The sequence below is a fragment of the Hypanus sabinus genome, chromosome 23 (assembly GCF_030144855.1).
Source record: "Hypanus sabinus isolate sHypSab1 chromosome 23, sHypSab1.hap1, whole genome shotgun sequence".
NCBI classification, from domain to species: Eukaryota; Metazoa; Chordata; class Chondrichthyes; order Myliobatiformes; family Dasyatidae; genus Hypanus; species Hypanus sabinus.
The window spans coordinates 45,736,613-45,760,799 of record NC_082728.1 but is presented as its reverse complement, the minus strand read 5'-3'; the positions used below and the strand labels follow the sequence as shown (position 1 = coordinate 45,760,799).

At 41.1% G+C, this 24,187-nt stretch overlaps 1 protein-coding gene across 1 annotated transcript in view; it reads left to right on the top strand.

Moving 5' to 3' along the window:
• LOC132380330 (glucagon-like peptide 2 receptor) overlaps positions 1 to 24,119 on the top strand; it is a 92,701-nt gene extending 68,582 nt beyond the window's left edge. The window contains exons 11-13 of the mRNA XM_059949081.1: positions 8,155 to 8,293; positions 17,963 to 18,004; positions 23,086 to 24,119. Of these exons, the coding sequence (XP_059805064.1) occupies positions 8,155 to 8,293; positions 17,963 to 18,004; positions 23,086 to 23,385 (481 nt within the window). The 3' untranslated portion in view covers positions 23,386 to 24,119. The remainder of the gene's footprint in view (positions 1 to 8,154; positions 8,294 to 17,962; positions 18,005 to 23,085) is intronic.
• Positions 24,120 to 24,187: the final 68 nt, after the last annotated feature.

Here is a 24,187-nt window from a genome sequence, read left to right as displayed (position 1 = left end):
AGTGGTCTGTCAATTGTGGTCCTCGTCCTTTACTCTACACAGGTCATCCTTCACAATTTACACCAGCTTCAACAAGACTCCACCATCATATATACCTTCTCTGCTCCCCTTTCAGCATTTCAAAGCATTTCCTCCACAGCTACCCAAGTTGTTCTTCCATCCCCACCAACCAGCTCCCTTTCGGAACTTTTCTATGCAGTACGAGGAGGCGACCCATTTACAGATATCCTGAACTTTGAACTTTTTCCTTTCGACTATCCAGGGACCCAAACACTCCTTCCAAGTTAAACAGTGATTTGATTGCACCTTTTTGAATCTGCTTCACAGCGTGGTTTCCTCTGCATAAGAGAAACCAAACTCAGATGGGGTGACCACAAGATGGAACAACTGCCTTCAGTTCACGGAGCTTCCATTTTAATTCTCCATCCTTCTCCCACTTACACCTGTCTGTCTGTGACCTTCTGTATTGTCGAAAGGAGGTTCAACAAAACCATCAGCAACAGCACCTAATCTTCTGTCTGGATGTTATAGCTTTCTGACTCAAATATCAAATTCTGCTAATCCTTTTAATTCGCTTTCTCTGTTTATAGCTGAAATGATCATTTCAACTGTAAACATTCCATCTGTGATATTAGCTGAACGTTTCTCTTTCCATTAGCACTGTCTAATCTGCCAGATATGTCATACAGCTCTGCATTTCATAACTTTTACTCTCCTTCACTTACTGTATGTTCTCTACATCTGACGTATTGTGTCCAGTCTGCCAGCCAACAGGAAGGATGTGGAGAGGGTGCAGAAGAACGCTTGCACAGGTGTTTGCTGGTTTGGAGCTATTTGGCTTACAGGGAAGTTTGGACAAACTTGAATTGTATTCTCTGGAACGTCAGAGGCTGAGGGTTAACCGAACAGGACTATATAAAATTATAAGAGACGTAGAAAGGACAGATCATGTTTTTTAACCCCCAGGATGGAAATGTCATATATTAGAGGATGTTTAAAGTTTAAAGGGAGAGTTCAAAAGTTGAAAAGAGGTTTATAAAGCGAGTTTATTTTACACAGAGTGCTAGCTCTCTGAAACACACTGTGAACGTGGTAGAAGCAGATACAAAGGCAATGATTAAGAGGCATTTTAGACAGACATGTAAACAGGTAAGGAAAATATAGGCCATGTGTATGTAGAATAGATTACTTTAGATTGGCTCCACGGTCAGTGTAGACATGTTAGGCTGAAGAACTTGTTCCTTTGCTGCAATGTTCTCTGCTCTATGCTTTATGTTGGGTTTATCTACACAGACAGAATCCTCCTTTGCCACTCTGCCAATTAAGATGAACTTGTCTTCTCTCTTTCCCAGATCTGATGAAAGGTCTTTGGTCTAAAACATTAACTCTCCATAGACACTGTCTGACCATCTGAATTTTTCCAGCATTTGTCTCCAACTTATTTCAGATTTCTGACACTTGCATGTTTTTGAATTTTACTTGCTATGTCTGATATCCTCAGGTATACTTTCCACTTCTTCAGTGAGGGTGTTGAGTTTGTGAATGCGTATCAGAAATACTGTTCTGCCATCTGTAAGTAAATAATGCAGAGATTCTGTCTGCTCCAGGGGCCTTGCCATTTCTTAACCATCAAACAGCCTTCTCAAAGAATTCTTTATGCTGGCTATCCTCCCCTCTACACTCTCATTCTTAATACAGGTCTCAAGCCAAGATGTTAACAGTTTCTTCACCTCCATATATGCTGCTTGACTTCTGGATCTTCCCGGAGTTTGGATTTTTGGTAACAGATGTTTGTTCAATTTAATTTATATCAGCTAGCTAATGGAACTTTGAATAAATCTTTTATAAGCCCAAAGACCAGAGTAACTGTCTCAACCAACAGGGCAGAGTGACGCTTTGGCACAGTGGCCTCCAAAATTTGACGACTGGATCATAAATTCACCTCATAAAGAAGAATAAAGAACTTTCTTCATTTAATGACATATCAGGATGTCTCAGAGATCTTCACAGCCAAGGAGTAGTGTCAAAGTAGAAACATGAAAAGGACACAGTTAGTCTGTCTCTGCACAGCAAACTCCACCACCACAAATAAAATGAGGGAACATTCAGCTTCAGCTGTTTCAGGTTGAGATAATTGTTTCCTAGGAGACTGAGTAAACTCTCCTGCTTTCCATCAATATAATTGCTGGAGATTTTATTACATTCATGCATGTAGTTTTAAACACGAGAGCCACCAGCAGTGTAAAATTCCTCAAGTGCTGACTATACAGATTAAGTGCTCAGGCTTTTGGAACTGAGTTTAAATACAAAGCCTGAATGAAAGAGTATTATCAGTGAGCAATCTATTACAGAAAATTTGCAAAAGGGAGCCATTCAATCAATTTTACATGTGTTCGTTGAAATGGAGAAACCCTCTTCACCCAGCAGCAAGCATGTAGTCTAGGCCTGAGGTCATAGGTCTCCAGGGACCCACGCTGAGTTTAAACATAGTGAGGTTTTCTACATCAAGTCAAGTTTATAGTCATTTAACTATATACATGTACATAACATATATAACCATATAATGTATTTCAAAACAAAGCTTTGTTTCGGAACCAGGGTGTAAAGTACCGTAGTACACATAACACACATAACTTATGGTAATTTATGAAGGTAAAGATAAAATCTACAGAAGAATCACACATAAATAACCAACTAAAGTGCATTAATATTAAATATTATAAGATATGGAACAGATTAACAGATCTACTTCCTATTCATACAGTTGGGTCAAGACTCACCTCTGACTCCACCAGTCTAATACTTAAAGTAAATAATTTCAGCTCCATTGATTTTTGTCAGCTCCTCTGCCCTCCCCACCACCACAGCTCCTTGCCTCCCTCCAGTGTGTAGCACTTTCAGGGAGTTATGAACTTGGACTTGGACTATGATCTTTCCCTTGTGAGTGTGGGTCAATGGTGATATAAGGGCTAGAGCCAACAACGGGGTAGAGTTCCTCAAGTGCTTCGCTGAGGAATATATCCTTCCCTTATCTGTTATTCGGGAATAAAGAACCATGGTTAATCCAGTCTTTTCTCATAACAACAAGTTTCAGTCCTGACAACATCCTTGTATATCTCCTCAACCTTTCTGTACTACTGTGACCAGGACTGTATGCAGTATTCAAGTTCCTGTGGTTACTGTCGTTATGCACAGTTGCACCTCTTAATCCCAGCTCTCACATTCTGTCCATTCACTACTAGAAGAATGCATTCTAGGTGTCTTTTTACCCAATATAGTGGCCTGTTCTGCTACACTGAATGGTGCACAGATGCTCCAAATCCCTTTCCACTTCAACATCACCAAAGCCCCACATTTATTGAATATACTCGTCCCATTTTGCAGCTTTCTAAATGCATTACTCCATACAGACGGATTAATGCATTACCCAATGGGGTATATTGTAGATCAGTTCAAAGTTCAAAGTAAATGTTATTATCAAAGTACATATATGTCACTATATAGAGTCCTGGGATTCATGTTCCTGTGGACATGCGCAGCAAATCTATACAACAGTTACTTTAACAGGATCAACCAGAGACAATAAACTGTGCAAATGCAAATATAAATAAATACTAATAAATAGTGAGAACATGAGATAACAAGATAAAGAGTCCTTAAAGTGAGATCATTGGTTGTGGGAATATCTCAATGGATGGGCAAGTGAGTGCAGTTATCTCTCTTCTTCAAGACCCTGATGGTTGAGTGACAGTAACTGTTTTTGAATCTGGTGGCGTACGTCCTGAGGCTCATGTACCTTCTACCTGATGACACCAGTGAGAAAAATGTATGGCCTGATGCAGATAGGGTCAGCTGGTGGTGTAGTGGCATCAGCACTGGACTTCAAGGTAGCAGGTCCTGAGTTCAAACCCAGCCAGGTCCCAACCTGGGCAGCAGCAGTATCTGCACAGAAGAAAGTTTGGCAATCTACTTCCGTATCTTGCCATGAAAACCCTCTGGTCCCTATGGTCCATAAGGTCATGAAGAGTTGGGCTCGACTTAATGGCAGAACAACAACAACTGATGCAGTTATGGATGGAGCAACGGCAGGTAGAGTTTATATGTGAAGTGTTGCACCTTGGTAGGTGAAATGTAAAGAGGGAGTACATTGTTAAGGGCAAGGCCAAAGTCCTAGTCCAAGTGCGTAACTCCCTGTAAGTGCTACACTGTTTTATAGGGTGAAGGCATATGGTATGCTTGCATTTAATAGTTGAGGGTCTGAGGACAAAAGTCAGGAAGTTATATTGCAAATTTATAAAACTCCACATCTGGAGTATTGCATGCTTTTCTGATTACCCCATTATAGAAAGGATGCCAAGGCTTTGGAGAGGAAGAGGAAGAGGTTTACCAGAATGCTGCCTGGATTATAGGACATGTACTATAATGATAGGTTGGACAAACTTGGATTGTTTTCTCTGAGGTGGTGGTAGCAAAGGGGAGATCTGGTAGATGTTTAGTTAGAATAGACAGACAGCATTTTTCCCTGGGTTGAAATGTCTAATACCAGAGGACATGCATTTAAGGTGAAAGGGGATAATTTCAAAGAAGATATGAGACATTTAGATTGACAACTAAATATAAAGAAAATGGAGGGACATGGATATTGTATAGGCAGAACTGATTACTTGAGTTAGCTATTTGATTACTAATTTAATTGATTTAGCACAACATTATGGGCTGAAGGATCTGTTCCAGTGCTGTACTGTTCTATGTTATATTTTCTATGTTCAGATTGCATTAAATTCCCTCTACCGTTTTTTTCTGCCCTACTTATCAGGCTATGCTTATTGTTTAACAATCTGGAGTATTCATCCTTAATCTGCTTTCAACGAATCGGTGGTCCGATGCACAATGGTAATAATGCCTGGGACTCATTAATCTGTTCTGAAATGGTTAAAGCATTGAGTGGAACACTTTTAAACTGGACTCAAGCATCATGCCGAACATACTCCAGACTGTTAAACTACCCGATCCTAAAATACCATGTGACAAAACATTTAGAATGAAATAAACAATTTCTCTGCTTCATATACTAATTGTCCTGGTCTGTATATACTGGTGTGATTTATTCACTCTTAGTGAAATTTTCTCCATATGGGAATAGATTGGACAGAGAGTATGGAGCTGTTTTGATGAATTTGATGCCAGATACTGGGAAATATCAAAGGCAGGATTACATTATAAACTAAGGCTCCAAAAGATATTTTTTTCCCATCCATTTTAACCTTGTATGGCCTTAGTGTCAGCACTACTCAGTTGCTAGCTGTTGAACATAGCTGAATTCAAAAAAAAATTATAGTTAGACTTCCTAAGCTGATTACTTTCGGGAAATATACATAAAACAAAGAATTATAATATTTTCCCTGTCACCCTACCTCAGAATCCAATTCCTATATGAAGAATAGTTGTTTACATGAATATAGAATTGCAGCATCATGTAAGTATGCCCCTACAATGTATCAACCAGCTCAGGCCAAAAGGAAAGAGAGGGAAGTGTTCTCAAGCTTTGCCATTCATTATCAGCATAAAGAGCATCATACATCATTCATATACATAACTAGCATTCTGAATAATTAATGATTGTAAATAATATAATTGTGAACTACAAGGAAGATCTAGTTTCTGACACATTACTTTGCATTACAGCTTTGTTTTGTACTTGAATTTCCATTCTTCCTTACAAGATAGAAGAAGTCATTTTCTCCATTGAGTATACACTATCTTGAGCAAACCACTCATCTCTTGACAAGTGGAGGAGGGAAAAATCGGGGAAAACAACAGCCTCATAGACTTGTCCAACACAGAAAAAGGCTCTTTGCTCTATTATAACCATGCTGACCTATTAATCCATTTACTCCAATCACATTTGTCCACATTAGGACATTATCCTTCTATGTCTTGCCTATTTAAGTATCTAGCTAAATGTATCTTAAACATAGTATTTGTTTCTCTTAAACATAGTAATTCCCCCATCTCCACCAATAGCATGTATCAGACATCAACCTTTCTCTATAGAAAACCTCTTAGAACCTTTTCCTCTTGCCTTAAAACTATGCTATCTTGTGTATGATATCCCTGCCTTGGGGACAAATGGCTATCTATCCAATCAACTGCTCTCATAGTTTTATATACCTCTGTCACGTTATCCCATAGTCTTGTTCATTCCAGGGAACACAATTCAGCCTGTGCAATCTCACCCCATAACTAAAGCTCTCTAACTCAGACAATATCCTGCTGAATCTCATCTGCACTCTCTCCAACACAATCACAACTTTCCTGTGGTATGGTGATCAGAACTGCACACATTACTCCAACTGAAGATTAACTGCTTTGCCCTCCCTCCATACTGAGTCTACCCTGCCCTGCATCCTCCTGATTCCGAATACCACACAGTCTCAATACCTACCCTCAAACCATTCTCCCATTTCCACTCTACTTTCATCACCTCCCTTGCCCTCGCCTCAATAAATGTAGAACCTAATTTTCCCTCCCTTCCTTTGACTCCTCGCCTCATCCTAGCCACAGCCCTTATCATAGTTTCAAGGGATGTCCTTAAGTTTTGCCAGAGGAATATTCTACGTGTGGATTCAGGCGATGAGAGTGAGGTTCTAAATGAATACTCCTCTGTATGCTCCAAAGAAAAGGACATGGAAGATAATGAGATCAGGGTAGAGTACACTGATAATTTAGAGCAGGAGGAGGAGCTGTTAGATATCATGGGATGCATAAGGTTGATAAATCTACCCCAAGTTGCTATTCAAGGCAGGGGAAGAGATACGCAGGCCCCTGACAATGCTTTTTGCATAAGTGAGATACTAAAAGACGGAAGTTGTTACTTTATTTTAAAAGATCAGCTTGGATATAGATCAAAGAACTTTACATCAGTAGTAGGGAAATTATTGGCAAACATTCTCAGGGATAGAATTTATAAACATTTAGAAAATGAGGGTCTGATCAGAGAGTTGGCATGGCTTTGGGCAGGGTACATCCTGAGTCGCTAATTTGATTGAGATTTTTGAGGGATTAACTAAGAAGACTGGTGAAACCAAGGAGGTAGATGTTGTCTTTCTATTCTTTAGCAAGGCGTTTGACAAGATGCTGCATGGTAGGCTGGTTCAAGAGGTTAAGGCACATGGGATCCAAGGTGAGCTTGCTAGTGGAATCCAAAATTAGCTTGCTGATAGTAGGCAGAGTGTAATGGTAGAAGAAGCCTTTTTAATTGGAAGTCTGAGGCCTGTGGTGTATCAGAGGGACTGGTGCTGGGACCCTTGATATTTGTGATAAATATTAACAACTTGGATGTTAGTGCTTCCAAGGTATAATTAGAAAATTTGCAAATGACACAAAACTTGTTGTGGAACGTAAGGAATGTTGTCTATGACTAGAGCAGGTTATAGATTATATGGAAAGTTGGGCTGAGTATTGGCAGAAGGAATTTAATCCTGACAAGTATGATGTAATGTATTTTGCAATGTCATATTGTGGTAGGATGTTTGAAGTATATGGTAAGGCATGAAAGAATGTTGAGTCGAGTTAAGAGTGGAATTCAGATTGGTTTATTATTGTCGTATGCACTGAGATGCAGTAAAAAGCTTGCCTTGCTTACTCTTTGTACCAATCAGACAGTGCATTATGTTAGAAAAAGGTAAAGCAATAACAACGTTGAAGATATTGTAAAAGGGACCTATCTGAAAGCATTACAGCTGAGTACAGCAACTGCTTTGCCCAAGGCCACAATTTATAGAGAGTCGTCTGAGAGTAGCTCAGTGAATCACAAAAGTCAATCTCCCTTTCAGTGACTCCACTTTCAGTGATTTCTGCTGTTTCAGTAAGTACCCCCCTCCCTCCACCCACACCATTCTCTCTTTTCCACACAGACAGCTTTACAGGGCAGCATTGAGCCCAACTCACTGGAGTTGTGAGGCAGTAACTCCATTAAAACTGCCAGAGTGTGATACCCATATCTCAGGTCTAGAAATGGGGCTGGACAACAGTGCAAGTGATATATTTTCATAACTATCATAATGGTTGTCAGACAATCTATCTGAATGTGCTGCTCATGCTGAAGTCAGATCTCAACCCAACGATAATCTCTGAGTGTCTTCAATGTTTTAGGTTGACACGATCAACTTTGGTTTTGATACCATTGCTTGGGATCCACGAATTTGCCTTCACCTTCCTGCTAGATGAACATGCTCATGGTTTACTGCTGCACATCCGACTCTTTCTTCAATTAGCTATCAGCTCATTCCAGGTACAAGAGAAATACTTTTCAATAAGAGCCTAGACATATAAGTTTGCATTCTTTATCTGCTATTTTAAGAGATGTGAAGAACTGGTTATTTCCTCTCATAAGCTCTTACTTTGAACAATAATTTCTTAGCTAGGTGAAGCATAGTTATAGAGAGATACAGCACAGAAACAGGTCCTTTTGCCCACTCAATCTACATATTTACACCACCACTAGTTCCCCCATTATTCACCTACCATCCCCACCTATTAGAAGTCACTTGCCCACCAAACCTTTGCGATATGGGACAACTAAAACACCCTGCAATCACAGGGAGAAAGTGCAGACTCTGCACAGACCGTGCTGGAGGGCAGGATTGAACCCGTGACAATGGAGCTTGGAGACAGTTGCTCTGTTAGCTATGCCATTGTGTTATCTGTAGTTGAGTTTATTATTACATTCATTCTAGGGCCTAGCGATCCACAAGCAAAATGTTCTTTGCCTATCTCTAGTTGCCCTAGAACTTACAAAGTGAAGCCTTCTTCTTGAACTCCAAGGGGTGCATAACAAAAACCCACCTTTAGCAGAAGTTAATGGGTTTTCAGTATTTTGACTCAGCACTAACAACATTAAATTTCTAAGAAAAGATGATATGAGGTTTGCAAAGTATCAGGACAGAGTTTCCCTACACTTTTTGTCATTGCCCAGGTATCTGGTGTTGAGGTAAGAGAGGGAGTTCCATCTGAAGCTTGTTTGAGTCTCTGTGTGACATCTTTTAGAATCCTAGCAAGGTGGAGAAAATGGGTACTTGTGCGTTATTTTCAAAAGTGGGGCCCCCGTGACCTGCAGAGTGAAGGTATTGTGGTGTAAATGTGCTGTTCCACTGGTAACTAAATTCTAAGTGCAACTGTGAAGAGTTCAGAAAGTGAACACAATTATATTGGTCAAAAATAGGGAAATGATGAGCACAAACTCAGTTAACTATTTGTTAAAATCCACAAAATCTGCTACATGTATCCATTGGTGATGAAACAAGTCATTCTCAACTGTTGTCCAAGTGTTATCTATGTTCAGATATCAAAAACAAACACTTAAATATCTCCAGCCATCTCCTTGGAACAACAACAACCTACACAGCCTGAATAAACTGGTAATATGTTCATGCTGTGGAATTACTTATCAGGAAGATCTGTCATGAGAAGGATTAAGAGAGATCTAAGGGGAAAAAAATCAATCAGAAGGTGGATGCAATCTGGAGCATTCTGTCTGAAAAGCTAGTGGGGGCAGATACAGTCACAGCATTTAAGAAGTATCCGGATGAGCACTTGAATCACTAAAACATAGTAGGATATAGATCAAGTGCTGATAAAAGGGATTACTATTGATGGGGACTTGATGCACAGCATGGATATGTTGGGCTGGAGAGGCACATCTAAGCTGTATAACTGTGATTCTGAAAAAGTCCATGAGCCCTTTTATTTTACCTCATAAACCTTATTTGTCCTGTATGTTGGAACTGTAATAACAACCTCAAGGCAAACACAGCAATGCTTTATTTTATTTGTTCCCTTCCGCATTTTGAGGCATGTCAGGTGGCATCCTTGCGGTTTCTTTAGCATTTGTCTGTTTTTTACGAGGCTGAGTTGACAGCTCGACACTCGACCCAGCACGGATGGAAAGCGTGCAAGGAGGCAGCTGGATTCGAACCTGGGACACTCACCTCAAAATCCAATGCGGATATCACTACACCACCAGCCAACTTATCAATACTTTATATAATCTTCTTATTTACTTTTTTGTAATCCTTGTGTCTCTGACAAGACCAGCATTTATTGTTCAGCAAAATAATGCCTCACCAGATTGTGACGAGCCTCCTCTTGAACCACTGTCATCCTTGTGGTGCCAATGGGTGGTGAACTTCAAGATTTAAAGCCATTGCTTTTAAAGAATCAGTGATTAATTTCCAAGCCTATGTGTCTTCAAGTGGAACTTATAGTTGGTGGTGGTGCCATGCTGTCCTTGTCCTTCTTACTGGTAGAGGTTGTGCTTGGGAGATTCAGGTGGAGTAGCCTAGATCAATACCCATTATGCATTTTGTAGCTGTTACAGACTAGAATAAGCTGCATCATTGGAGGAAGGAATGAATATTATGGATGGTTGCTGAGGTATCAGTCAAGCAAGCTTTGACCTGCCTGTGTGGTGACAAAGTGTTACTGGAGCTGCATTCAAATAGAGAGTATTTCATGCCATCTATAACCCTGCTGCTGATGCAACCATTGTTGGCGGAATTTCAGATGGTGATGAAAGAGTGGACAGGAGTGAGATATACCAGTTAGTTGAGTGCTGTGGCAGCGACAACCTTGCACTCAACATCAGCTAGACCAAAGAGCTGATTGTGGACTTCAGATGAGTGAAAACAAACAAACCTCAGAGGGATCAGAAGTGGAGAGAGTGAGCAATTTCAAGTTCCTGGCTGTCAATCTTTCTAAGGACCCATCCTGGACCCAATATATTGATGCAGCTGTAAAGAAGGCAAAAGAGCGGCTATATTTCATTAGGAATTTGAGGAGATTTGGTTTGTCCACTAAAACACTCGAAAGCCTCCACAAATATTCCTTAGAGAGCATTCTGACGGGCTGCTTCACCATCTGGTATGGAGGGAGCTGCTGCAGAAGATCAAAGTAAACTGCAGAATCTTGTAAAGTTAGTCAGCTCCATCATAGGTACTAGCCTTCATAGTATCCAAGACATCTTCAAGGTGCGGTGCCTTAGGACAGTGGCATCCATCATTAAGGATCTCCACCACCCAGGATATAGCCTCTTCTCATTGTTACCATTGTACCAAAGGCACATGTTCAGTGATTCAGGAACAGTTTCATCCCCTCTGCCATTCGATTTCTAAGTGGACAATGAACTCAGGAACACTACCTCACTATCTTTTTATTTATTTGGTTTTTTTTGCACTACCTATTTTAGCAACTACTTAATAGATATACATACACTTCAGTCTTTTTTAATCTATATTTGTCTAGAGAAACAACATAGAAACATAGAAAACCTACAGCACAATACGAGCCCTTCAGCCCACAAAGCTGTACCGAACATGTCCCTACCTTAGAAATTACCTATGGTTACCCATAGCCCTCTATTTTTCTGAGCTCCATGTACCTGTCCAGGAGTCTCTTAACAGACCTTATCGTATCCGCCTCCACCACCATCGCTGGCAGCCACTCTCTGAGTAAAACCTTACCCCGACATCTCCTCTGTACCTACTTCCAAGCACGTTAAAACTGTGCCCTCTCGTACTAGCCATTTCAGCGCTGGCAAAAGCCTCTGATTATCCACATGATCAATGTCTCTCATCATCTTATACACCTCTATCAGGTCCCCCTCATCCACCGTCGCTCCAAGGAGAAAAGGCCAAGTTCACTCAACCTATTCTCATAAGGCAACTTCCTTGTAAATTTCCTTTGCACCCTTTCTATGGTTCCCACATCCTTCCTATTATGAGGTGACCAGAACTGAGCACAGTACTCCTTATGGGGTCTGACCAGGGGCCTAATATAGCAGTAACATTACCTCTCGGCTCCTAAATTCAATTTCACGATTGATGAAGGCCAATGCACTGTATGTTTTCTTAACCACAGAATCAACTTGCGCAGCAGCTTTGAGTGTCCAATGGACTCAGACCCCAAGATTTCTCTGATCCTCCACACTACCAAGAGTCTTATCATTAATACTATATTCTGCCATCATGTTTGACCTACCAAAATGAACCACTTCACATTTATCTGGGTTGAACTGCATCTGCCACATCTCAACCCAGTTTTGCATCCTATCAATGTCCCGCTGTAACCTCTGACAGCCCTCCACACTATCCACAACACCTCCAACCTTTGTGTCATCAGAAAATTTACTAACCCTTCATGTATTGCATTGTACTGCTGCTGCCATAAAGTTAACACATTTCATTACCTATGCAAGTGATATTAAACATGATTCTGATTCTGATCATGTTGCTGGCTTGTGCCCTGTGGGTGGTGAAAAGACTTACGGGTGTGAGGAGGTGAACCTCCCACTCTGGATACCCAGACTTTGTCTACTCCTGTAGCCATAGTCTTTAGGTGGCTGGCCCAGTTAAGTTTTTATTTAACATTAGCTCCTGAGATTTGGATGCTTGTGTTGCTTGGAGGTGTTAATGCCATTGGACAAGGTGAAGATAAGTCATTAAAAATTGGATCTGAGTTCAGTCTCTGAAGCTGTAGTTTGTTTTGTGACATGGAACACCTGAATTAGCATTTTAAATTGACTGTTGGTTATGTTGTGTACTTTGGCACAGATTTGGTAACCGATTGTATGTAGGCTGAGGAGAAACGGGGACTTAAAGAGACTCAATTTTCTAAAAATGGTCAATAAAACAAATTAGTTATTAAATTAAAGCAGCTCATTCAAAAGCCTGGTATCCCTTTGTTTGAGTTGAGTTGCTTGAGTATCCCTGGAGTTCAACCCAAAGAAGTGTGAGGTGGTACACTTTGGAAGGACAAACTCCAAGGCAGAGTACAAAGAAAGTGGCAGGATACTTGGTAGTGTGGAGGAGCAGAGGGATCTGGGGGTACATGTCCACAGATCCCTGAAAGTTGCCTCACAGGTAGATAGGGTAGTTAAGAAAGCTTATGGGGTGTTAGCTTTCATAAGTCGAGGGATAGAGTTTAAGTGTCGCAGGTAATAATGCAGCTTTATAAAACTCTGGTTAGACCACACTTGGAGTACTGTGTCCAGTTCTGGTCGCCTCACTATAGGAGGAATGTGGAAGCATTGGAAAGGGTTCAGAGGAGATTTACCAGGATGCTGCCTGGTTTAGAGAGTATGCATTATGATCAGGGATTAAGGGAGCTAGGGCTTTACTCTCTGGAGAGAAGGAGGATGAGTGGAGACATGATAGAGGTATACAAGATATTAAGAGGAATATATAGAGTAGACAGCCAGCGCTTCTTCCCCAGGTAACCACTGTTCAATACAAGAGGACATGACTTTAAGGTAAGGGGAGTGAAGTTCAAGGGGGATATTAGAGGAAGGTTTTTCACTCAGAGAGTGGTTGGTGCGTGGAACGCACTGCCTGAGTCAGTGGTGGAGGCAGATACACTAGTGAAGTTTAAGAGACTACTGGACAGGTATATGGAGGAATTTAAGGTGGGGGGTTATATGGGAGGCAGGGTTTAAGAGTCGGCACAACTTTGTGGGCCAAAGGGTCTGTACTGAGCAGTATTGTTCTATGTTCTATGCTTGTCTTAACTTCAATTTTGGTAAATTCGTCAAATGTTAGAAGCTGATGAGAGCTTTAATAAGTCACACATTGGACACTTCCACCTCTGTGGACAGTGATGGTCTAACCTTTCACTTGCCCATCTCACTTCACATTTCAAAACATCTGAAGTACTTTGTGTGAAAGATTGTAGTTACAGATGACTTGTTCCAACCAGAGTGTTCTATTTCAAACTTTTGACAGTCAGCCCTGTGATTTCAGCTCCTCGAGGTTCAATGTGATATTTATCAGCCAGCACTGCCCTCCTTTGGTAGACAAGGGGAGACCAGAGGACACCTGTATTGCTTGCCATACAGAATTGTAAGAATTTATGTTTATTCGGAAATTTTGACATCACTAGAAGAATATCTGATATAAATGTCACATAGCTGTTTTCATAGGAAACCAGCAGTCGCCTTGCATACAGCAAAACAGCACATTCTCACAAATATCAACAAAGAAAAATGCAGATCATTTGTTTCAATGATAATGCTTGAGCCAGAATGAATGCTCATCTCAAAAGCATTTGGATCCTATTTCTGGCACTTGATCAAAGAGAATAGGGCTCAGTTTAAATTCGGTGCTCTAGAAGTTCATCCTTCAATCGACTGAATTTTGGAGACAGATAATGTGCTCCCAAAAGCAACCATTTTCAGAGCAGCCTGTACTGTCACTAAGGGGCCTGGCTTGTATCAAAAAGCTTATACCAGTTGTGCTCCCAACTGAAACAATTCCAACGCAACTATAGCATTGAATTGAGGCAAAATCAGAACAGCTACAAGATCATGAAAGCAAAATAATGACTTGTACCTCTGCTGAAGATCAGGAGCCATTGAACAGTTATGCCATGCACTAAAATTATAAGGGCTTTCATTCTAAAGATGTGAACACCAGGAGAAAGTTTGATCGTACACTCTTGTGCCATTACATTATCAAACACCTTGAGATGGATTAGGAACAGGCAAATGCTGGATAGGATTGCATGCCTACACCTGGCAGCTTCCTCAAAGAGCGGTACCTCAAAAATGCAGCGTCCATCATTAAGTACCCCCACCACCAAGGACGTGTCCTCTTACCATTTGGAAGGAGGTACAGAAGCCTGAAGGCACACACTCAACAATTCAGGAACAGTTTGCTTCCTCCCCTCTGCCATCAGATTCCTAAATGGACATTGAACCCATGATGTGTGTGTGTGTGTGTGTGTGTGTGTGTGTGTGTGTGTGTGTGTGTGTGTGTGTGTGTGTGTGTGTGTGTGTGTGTGTGTGTGTGTGTGTGTGTGTGTGTGTGTGTGTGTGTGTATTCCATCAATTCCATGTTGTCCAGTCTCATCCATTTTTAGTTTGTTCCGGTAGCCAATTTCTCACCAGATGGCCCCAGTTCCCAAACCTTGGCGCAAACCTTGTTAATCGAGGCAATGTCCAACCTGGCATGACTCTTCTTGTTCTTGTCACTCTCATCTGGAGGTTCTTGTGGCCAGATATAGCATATGCACGAGGGTCCAGCCCAAGAACCTCACTAGCCACCACCACCAGGTCCTGAGCTCTGAGTTCAGGTCCCAGTGGCTGCAGAAGAACAAGCACTGAGCACAAGAGCTATAGAAACAGACAAGACCACACCATCACACCAGACAAGACCCAAGATGCAGACTGTGCAAGGAATCCATGGAAAGCATCCAGCACGTAGTAGCAGGGTGCAAGGTGCAGGTGGGGGCAGCACACACTGAACGGAACAACCAAGTTGCAGGAATTGTGTGCAGGAACATTTGTGCTGAGTACAGATTGGACAGTTGGAAGTCCAAATGGGAAACACCCATGAAGGTAGTGCAGAATAACAGAGCTAAGATCCTGTGGGACTTGCAAGTACAGACTGATAAGCAGACATAGTAACACCGGACAAGGAACAGAAGAAAACAATCATAATAGATGTGGTAATCCCAAATGACATTAACATCAGGAAGAAAGAATACGAAAAGATGGAGAAATACCAGGCTTGAACGAACAGATAGAAAAGATGTGGTAGGTTAAAACCAGAGTAATCCTGGTGGTGATAGGAGCACTTGGAGCTGTGACACCTGGACTTGGAGAGTGGCTCCAACAAATCCTGGGAATGACATCTGAGATCTCAGTCCAGAACAGCACAACTACTAGGAACAGCAAGGATACTGTGCCAAGCCCTCAAGCTCCCAGGCATCTGGTAGAGGACCCAGGATTGAGGGAAAAATACACGTACACACCACCCATTAAAGGTGAGAGAAAAAAAATACATAAAACTGTAATTCATGGTGTTTTTTTCTATCATGTGTTGCAATGTACTCCTGCTGCAAAGTTACCAAATTTCATAACATATGCTGGTGATATTAAACCCTATTCTGATTCTGATTTCAGCCCAATCAATAATTAATTGTTTGAGACTTCTGCATGCAGATTGTATTTACCACATCAATGTATGAAAAGCCAAGTTTTGAAATAATTTATTAATTACTATGGATTTAAATGCAATAGGGAAAAGATAGATTAAAATCTGTAATAATGCATTGGCAGAACTAATTTTCTAATAATTTAGTCCTGGAACATGGTTGAACAGCCAAGTTCACTGCATGTCCTGTCCATTCTGAGCATTGCTGTGGTGCAGCAAACCAAACAATGTTATTGTTTAAGCATTTTCTTTGATTAAAAAAAATATTTGCGTAACAGTAAATTTCCTTCACAATGCCTCCTTTCAATGTCAGAATCAGAATTAGTTTTAATATCCCTGGCATTTGTCGTGAATTTTGTTAAATTTGCAGGAGCAGTACAATGCAATACATAATTAAAAGAGAAAAAACTGAATTACAATGTGTATATAAATACATACACACACACACACACACACACACACACACACACATGCGCGCACAAAAGACGAAGGAAGTTTTAAAAAGTAGTGAGGTAGTATTCATGGGTTCAATCTCCATTCAGAAATTGGATGACAGAGCAGAAGAAGCTGTTCCTGAATCACTGAGTGTGTTCCTTCAGGCTTCTGTATCTCCTTCCTGATGATAGCAATGAGAAGAACGCTTGCCCTGGGTGATGACAGTCCTTAATGAATGACACTGTCTTTATAAGGCACTGTTTCTTGAAGATAATTTAGATAGTATGGAGGCTAGTGTCCGGACTAGAGCTGGATAATTTTACAGCTCTCTGTAACTTAAGTATTTCGATCCTATGGGGGAGACATCCCCACCCCATACCAGGCAGTGATGCAGCAAGTTACGATGCCGTCTGTGGTACATCTGTAGAAATATGCAAGTGGTTTTGGTGACATACCATATCTCTTCAAGCTCTTAATGAAATACAGCTGCTGTCTTGCCTTCTTTATAGCTGCTTCAATATGTTAGATCTCAGAGAGATTGACAACCAGGGACTTGAAATTATTCACTTGCTCCACTTCTGATCCCTCTATGAGAACTGACTGATGTGTTTACCCCCATCTTACCCCTTCTGAAGTCCACTGTCAGTTCTTTGGTCTGACTAATGCTGAATGTAAGGTTGTTGCTGTGACACCACCCAACTAACTGGTATACCTCAGTACTGAATGCCCTTTTATCTCCATCTGAGATTCTGCCAACAATCGTTGCATAGTCAGCAAATTTTTAGATGACATTTGAGATGCGCCTTGCCACGCAGTCATAGGTGTAGAGAGAGTAAAGCAATGGGCTAAGCACACACCCCTGAGGTGTGCCAGTGTTGATTGACGGCAAGGTGGAATGTTATTTCCAACCCATACCATTTGTGGTCTTCCGGTTAGGAAGTTAAGGATCCAGTTGTAGGTTCTGGAGCTTTTCGATCAGAATTCTGAATTGTAGGAATCAGAATTGTGTTAGCCACTGAGCTACAGTCAACAAACAGCACCTCAACATAAGCAGTGTCACAAACACAAGAAAACCTGTCGATGCTGGAAATCCACAGTCACGCACACAAAATCCGTCCTGAAGAAGGGTCTCGGTCCAGAACGTGACTGCTTACCCTTTTCCATAGATGCTGCCTGGCCTGCTGAGTTCCTCCAACAGGCATCCTGACATAGGTATTTGTATTGTTCGGGTGATCCGAGGCCAAGTGGAGAGCCAGTGAGATCGTGCCTGCCATAGACCTATTGGGGTGATTGCCAAATTGAAGTGAGTTCAAGTCCTTGCTGAGGCAGGAGTTGATTCTGGCCATAACCAACCTCTCAAAGCACTTCATCACCATAGATGTGAAAGCTACTGAATGATAGTCATTAAGGCAGCTCCCCCTGCTCTTCTTGGGCACTGGTATAGTTGTTGCCTTTTGAAGCAGATGGGAATTTCTGACTGTAGCTTACTACAGCTTTAGTAATGAGTTTTAAAACATTAATATGAATTGCTTTCTCCACAGGGTTTTCTGGTTGCTTTGCTGTATTGCTTCATCAATGGGGAGGTAAGGAAATGAAAATCTTCGTAATGACTGAGTGCTTCCTGTGATGATAACGTACTCTACATTAAAAGTGAGGGAGATGTTCAGCTTGTACTCTTAGCTGATGCTGCATAGATAACTGATCGGCAACACTGTTGCAGGTGATTTATGGATTAGGAACAGGGAAAGGCAGAAAAATAGTTAACAAAATCATGTGTTCAAGGTATAAAGATCTGATCTATTAACTCCCCTTTTAATAACTGACATTAATTACAATATTTCAGACTTTGGAACAATGCTATGACTTGCTTTAGATGGAAGCTGTGCCTGCTCTTATGAAGCATAAATTCAATTATTTTTTTAATGATTTTTGCTGCAAAACCCACAAAATGTTTTGATAGAGATTTTAACTGTCAACAGGATCTGGCAAAAAGCAAAAATTAACCCTGACAGTTCATGCCTTTGTTTATGCCCCTTGGCTTCATTGTGCCTATTTCTCTCAGTGTACTGAACCTGGGGAAGCTCTTGAATGAGAGGGTTTACGTGCATTACTTTTTAAAACAGAAACTGAATTCCTATACTCAATGCAAACCGGTGTGCACTGCTTACTTGCTGTCCATTACATCGCTGCCAGTTAGGACACAATAGGTCCTCCTTCTCTGTCTGACCTTGGCCACTCAGATGTAGAAGGATTTTTCATTGCTGCTTCTGTAACTGACCCGTCAAGGTTGTTCACCCTGGAGAACCAGTGGACCACTCTTGGTCTGGCCTCTACTCTTTGACCCTACAAAGCCAAAGCATAAAGTGCTGACTCCAGCTGACATCACTCCGCATGCAAGCCTTCAATACACAACTAGATTGCAGTCCTTTTGGAGGAAGTATTCAAATTTCAGGGTTCAAAGTAAATTTATTTTCAAAATTCATAATGTCACCAGGCACAACCCTGAGATTCATTTTCTTGCAGGCATACTCAATAAATCCATAATAGAACAGTAACTATAATAAATCAATGAAAGACTGCACCAACTTGGGAGTTCAGCCAATGTGCAAAAGATATAAAGTGTGCAACTGCATAAAGCAAGAAATAATACTAATAATAAATAAGTAAGCACTAAATATCAACAATATGAGATGAAAGGTCCTCGATAGGGTGTCCATAGATTGTGGAACATTTCAATGGTGAGGCTAGAGAATCTGAGTGAAGTTATCCCCTCTGGTCCATGAGTCTGATGATAGAGGTGTAAAAACTGTTCCTGAACCTGGTGGTGTGAGTGCTGAGGCTCCAGTACCTTCCTCCTGATGATAGCAATGAGAAGAGAGTGTGACCCAGGTGGTGGAGGTCCCTGATGATGAAAGAGATGAGAGCATGACCTGGACGGCGGGGGTCCCTGATGATGTATGAGAAGACAGCATGTCCTGGGTGGTGAGGGCCAGTGATGATGGATGAGAAAAGAGCATGCCCTGGGTGGTGGGGGTCCCTGATGATGGATGTCTTGCATGGTGGGGGCCCCTGAAGGAGGAGTTGTCACTACACTGTCTGCATAGATTTGTAGTTTAAATCCAGGACCACGATGTCCAAGCTGACCATCAATTATCTGTTGAAACTAATCCTATTTACCAATACTTTTTTCCATTGCCTTCTATAACTTTGTCATTGAAGAACTTACACAGATGATTTTAAATGTTGTATCCAATCCAGCACTGTCTCAGTCAGTGTGTTCCAGATGGAAATCACCCTCTGAGTGAAAAATATTTATTTTCATTATATCCCTGCTCATCTTAATCCTATGTCCTTGGGTTATAAGCATCCGCTTTGAGGGGAAAAGTTTCTACCATTAGATCTATGATTTTTACAGCCCTATCAGAAACTCACCTCAGCCTCCTTTGTTCCAAGTAAATTAAATTTATTGTCCTGTCTCTCCTTGTGGTTGAAATGTTGCATTCCAAGCAGCATATCACTGCACTCTTTCCAGTGCAACATACCCTATGTCAGCTCATGTCACATACCTGTGCCTTTTTACAATGTCAGTTTTAAGCCTCTGTGATAAAAGGTCACACTTTCCATTCACTTTCCTAGTATACTCTGGAAAAACACTAGTATAGAACACTGATGCACATTTGTATTGAATGATCCACTTCAATGCCAAATTACGTAGAGGGACAGAATATGGGAATTAGGAAGAAAACGGAGAAAAAAAGAGCGTTAAAAAGTTACATAAATTCTTTATATTTTGAAATCTTCAGTAATGATTCAAACTGCAATGGGGGTGGAAATATTATTTTGCAATAGAGTGCCAGTAATTAACTTGCATCATACACTGGGGTGCTCTCTTCAGTTACCTGATGAGGTAACTGTAGGCTTTGGCCTGGGACAGATGTTGTCAGGTGATACTCAACCTTTATAGAATGTTCCAACCCTTAACCACTACACTCTTCAGCTGGCAGATCAGCAGTGCTGTCCAAATCACTGCCCATATGATCCTGGCTTCCAACGCCTGCCCCATATGCAGCAAGAGGCTTTTTCTGCTTCCACCCCCACTTTGTGGACACAAATCAAATAATTACCAAAAATTCTCTTCCATCTGATACTGTCTTTTACCAAGAACTAACCAAGTTTACAGAATAACAGAGTAAATAAACCCACAACCTCTGATTCCAGTGATTAGTTGCATGAGTGTGATCAGCAGATATTGCTATCTGATTTACACTGCATCATTTGGCATTTTGGACATAATTTCTTTTTGTAGCAACATTCAGCAAAAAGATACTATATGTCTAGAGTTTCCAGTTTCTGTGAGTCTGTGGGAGCTTGAGGTTGAGAAATACCAAAGCACCCATTCCAAACAGTCACTCTCCCCATCACGCTAGCCCAATTGCTACATTAATCTTCTGCAGCCGCGCATCTCAAGCTCCACTTGATGGCTGTCTCACTGGGCATGTGGGTTACGAGGAGACAAAGCCAGGATTAGCAAATAAGTCTCCTGAGATCCCAATCCAACAGAGACTAATGGGCTTTGATGACTCATTATAGTACCAAGATTTACTTCGCTCTTTTATAAATATCAATGACAATCAGAGACTTCATAAAAGCTATGGAAAATTAAGGTGAATTGGCTATTTGGATTCAGAACTGGCTTGTGCATTGAAGGCAGAAGGTAATGGTTCAAGGGATTTATTCAAGTTTAAGATCTGTAATTGGTGGTGCTCTGCAGGGACCTCTGATGTTTGTGATGTATATAACTCACCTGGATAAAATGTAGCAAGGTGGGTTAGTAATTTTGTGGATGATTAGTGGAGTTGAGGATAGTGTAGAAGACTGGCAAAGAATACAGTCTGATATAGACCAGTTGCAGATGGATTGCAAATGACAAATGGAGTTTAACCCAGATAATTGTGAGGTTTTGCACCTTTGTAGGGCAAATGCAAGGAGACAGTACACTGTTAAGGTCAAGATCCTTAACAGTGTTGCTGAGCAGAGAGATCTTGGAATCTCTCCAAGTTCATAGCTCCTCGGAAATGGTTTCACAGGTCGATAAGCAAACCGTGGTTAAGGAGGCTCATGGAATGCTTGCTTTTGTTAGTTGGGTCATTGAGTTCAAAACTCTAGTTAGGCCACATCTGGAGTATTGGAAGGATGTTGGGGCTTTGGAGAGGGTGCAGAAGAGGTTTACAAGGATGCTGCTGGGTTTAAAGGGCATGTGCTATCATAAGAGGCTGGATAAACTTGGGTTGTCTTCTCAGGAACGTCAGAGGCTGAGGGGAGATCGGATAGGTGTTTATAAGACTATGAGAGGCATAGAGAGAGTAGACAGGGAATATCTATTTCCCAGGGTTGAAATGTCTATTACTAGAAAGCATGTATTGAAGGTGAGAGGGTCTAGGTTCCAGGGTGATGTGAGAAGTAGGTTTTTCACTCAGTGACTGGTGGATGCCTAGAATGTGCTGCCTGGTATGGTGGTAAAGGCATATACATTAAGGTTTTTAAGAGACATTTGGATAGGCATACGGATGTAAGGAAAACGGAGATAGTGTAGGTGGGAGAGAGTTTTGGCGTCTTTGATTTGTTTTTAGCTGGTTTGATGCAACATTCTGAGCCAAGTGGCCTGTTCCTGAACTGGTACTATGTCCATGTCTACGAAAATTAACATTACTTAAAATTAAGAAATAATACAAACATGATTATATGCAGACAAATTCAGAGCAGGAGTAGGTGATTCGTCCCCTCAAGGTTGATGCACCATTTAATCAAATCATGTCTGATATAATGGCAACCTTATCTCTCATTCCCATTTAACTCTGGCAAACTTGACTGTCCTTTTTAATGCAGATTGGTGACTATTCCAACAATGGTCCGGCTAAGTGTACTGTGTAGCTAGCATAGAAAATATGAAGTGTAATCATTCTATCCGGTCAGTAACTCCTGGAAAGTTGAGTCCAGGGAGCAGAGCAAGAAGACAGTCAAGCCTCATCCATATTTCTCTGCACATCCTATAGCTCACTGCAGAGCCATTGATTCACCAAATCAGCAATCTGGAGCAGTGTGCAATAAAATTTCATATCTACTATGTAGATTGATTCTTGCTAAAATGATTTTTGTTTTTATTAGTACAAAACAACAGAAAATTCACCACTGAAAGAATACAATGAGGAATACCAGTTTAATTCCATGGAAGGCATGTTTGCCATACAGGGGTGGATTAATGAGATTAGGCCTGTGTTCTGCAGCAATGAAATTCGACATTTATAGAGCTCCTAAAGGGTGCAGAAGGCTTTCACTGCCTGAGGAGAAGTCACAACTTCTGAATAAGAGACAGGTAGTTTAGGAATGAGGTGGTAAAATTTCTTCTCTTAGTGGGTGATAAAAGGGTGAAATTCTCTACTTCAGAACTCTATGGAGTCTTAGTCATTCAAAACAGAAGCTGACAGCTTTCTGGTTATATTAGAGGAATCAGGGGATATAAGTATTTTGTGAGAATGGTGAGAGCTATGATCTAAATGAACAGCAGAGCAGGTTTCAATGACCAGAAGAATAATCCTGTTTCTAATCCTTATGTTGCTGGTTCTGCCCGGTAAACTGACGCACATTATTTTTGATTTCCCAATAGGTTAAAGCAGAATTGAAAATGCGTTGGCAATCCTGGCTACAGGCAAATCACTTTGAAAGTTCTGGATGTATGGGCAAGCACTTCAAATACCTAGGAAAATGCTCCAAGCCCAGGTCAAACAGTTACATTAACAGCAGCAGCTACTGCTATAGCGACACCAGAACTTCCAGTGTGCAGCTGAGCATGGCCCCCATATCAGACCAGCAGGCACAGAAGGCCATCCCAATGGAACAGTTTACTCAGACCAGTATCTGCGAGAGCAGTGAAGGAGAATTGGGAGTTGGAGAGAGTCAAATCTAAGAGCCAAATTTAAAATACAGTACTGAAGACTGAATAGTGTAAAGGCCCTTAACGCAAGAAGTCAGTGCAAACACGGCTCTTATTTGCTTTATGATGATCTCTACGTTCTGCCGTAAATATTGGATCATGCAAGTGATCTCACTGGTGCTTCAAATGCACACTTGGTACTGGTAATATTGTCTCTGTAACCACAGAGCAGGATTTCACCAGGTTTGATTCTCAGTTAATGCTAAATCAGGTGACATCATCAGAAGTTCTGCAAGTGGCTTCAGTGTCCATGAGTTCAGGAGAAGAACGAGGTTTGTGGAAAACATGTGGACTTTTGAGAGTGCCCGCAAAGGCAGTTCCAATTGCCTTTTGACTAACACTCGCTGTGTCACCTTACACTGCTTCAAGTTAACACATTGCTTTGGAAGATCTCAGAGAAATAGTTGGGAACCCCTTTTGACTTTCCAACTGCAGGACAGTTAATATTTCCAACACATACTTTGAGCACAAGACTGCTGCTGCCTTCCTTCTGCCCTGAAATGAGAACAGTCATGATCCACGCTTTTAGAAGCAAGCACAGCTAGGTACTATAATGTGGTAAAGCAGCAATGGAAAATAGCTTGTACATATTGTGCGCTGGAGTAAACATTCCTCTCACCTCCTACTATACCAAGATATTTTACAATGTAAAGAAAAGTTACTAATTCCATGTATTTTAATACTGTAGGTGTGAATTTTCTTATAAGGTATGCCCTCTCTATGTTCAAATAAAAAATTCAACCGTTTCACACATTAAACGTTATTTTCATCAGTT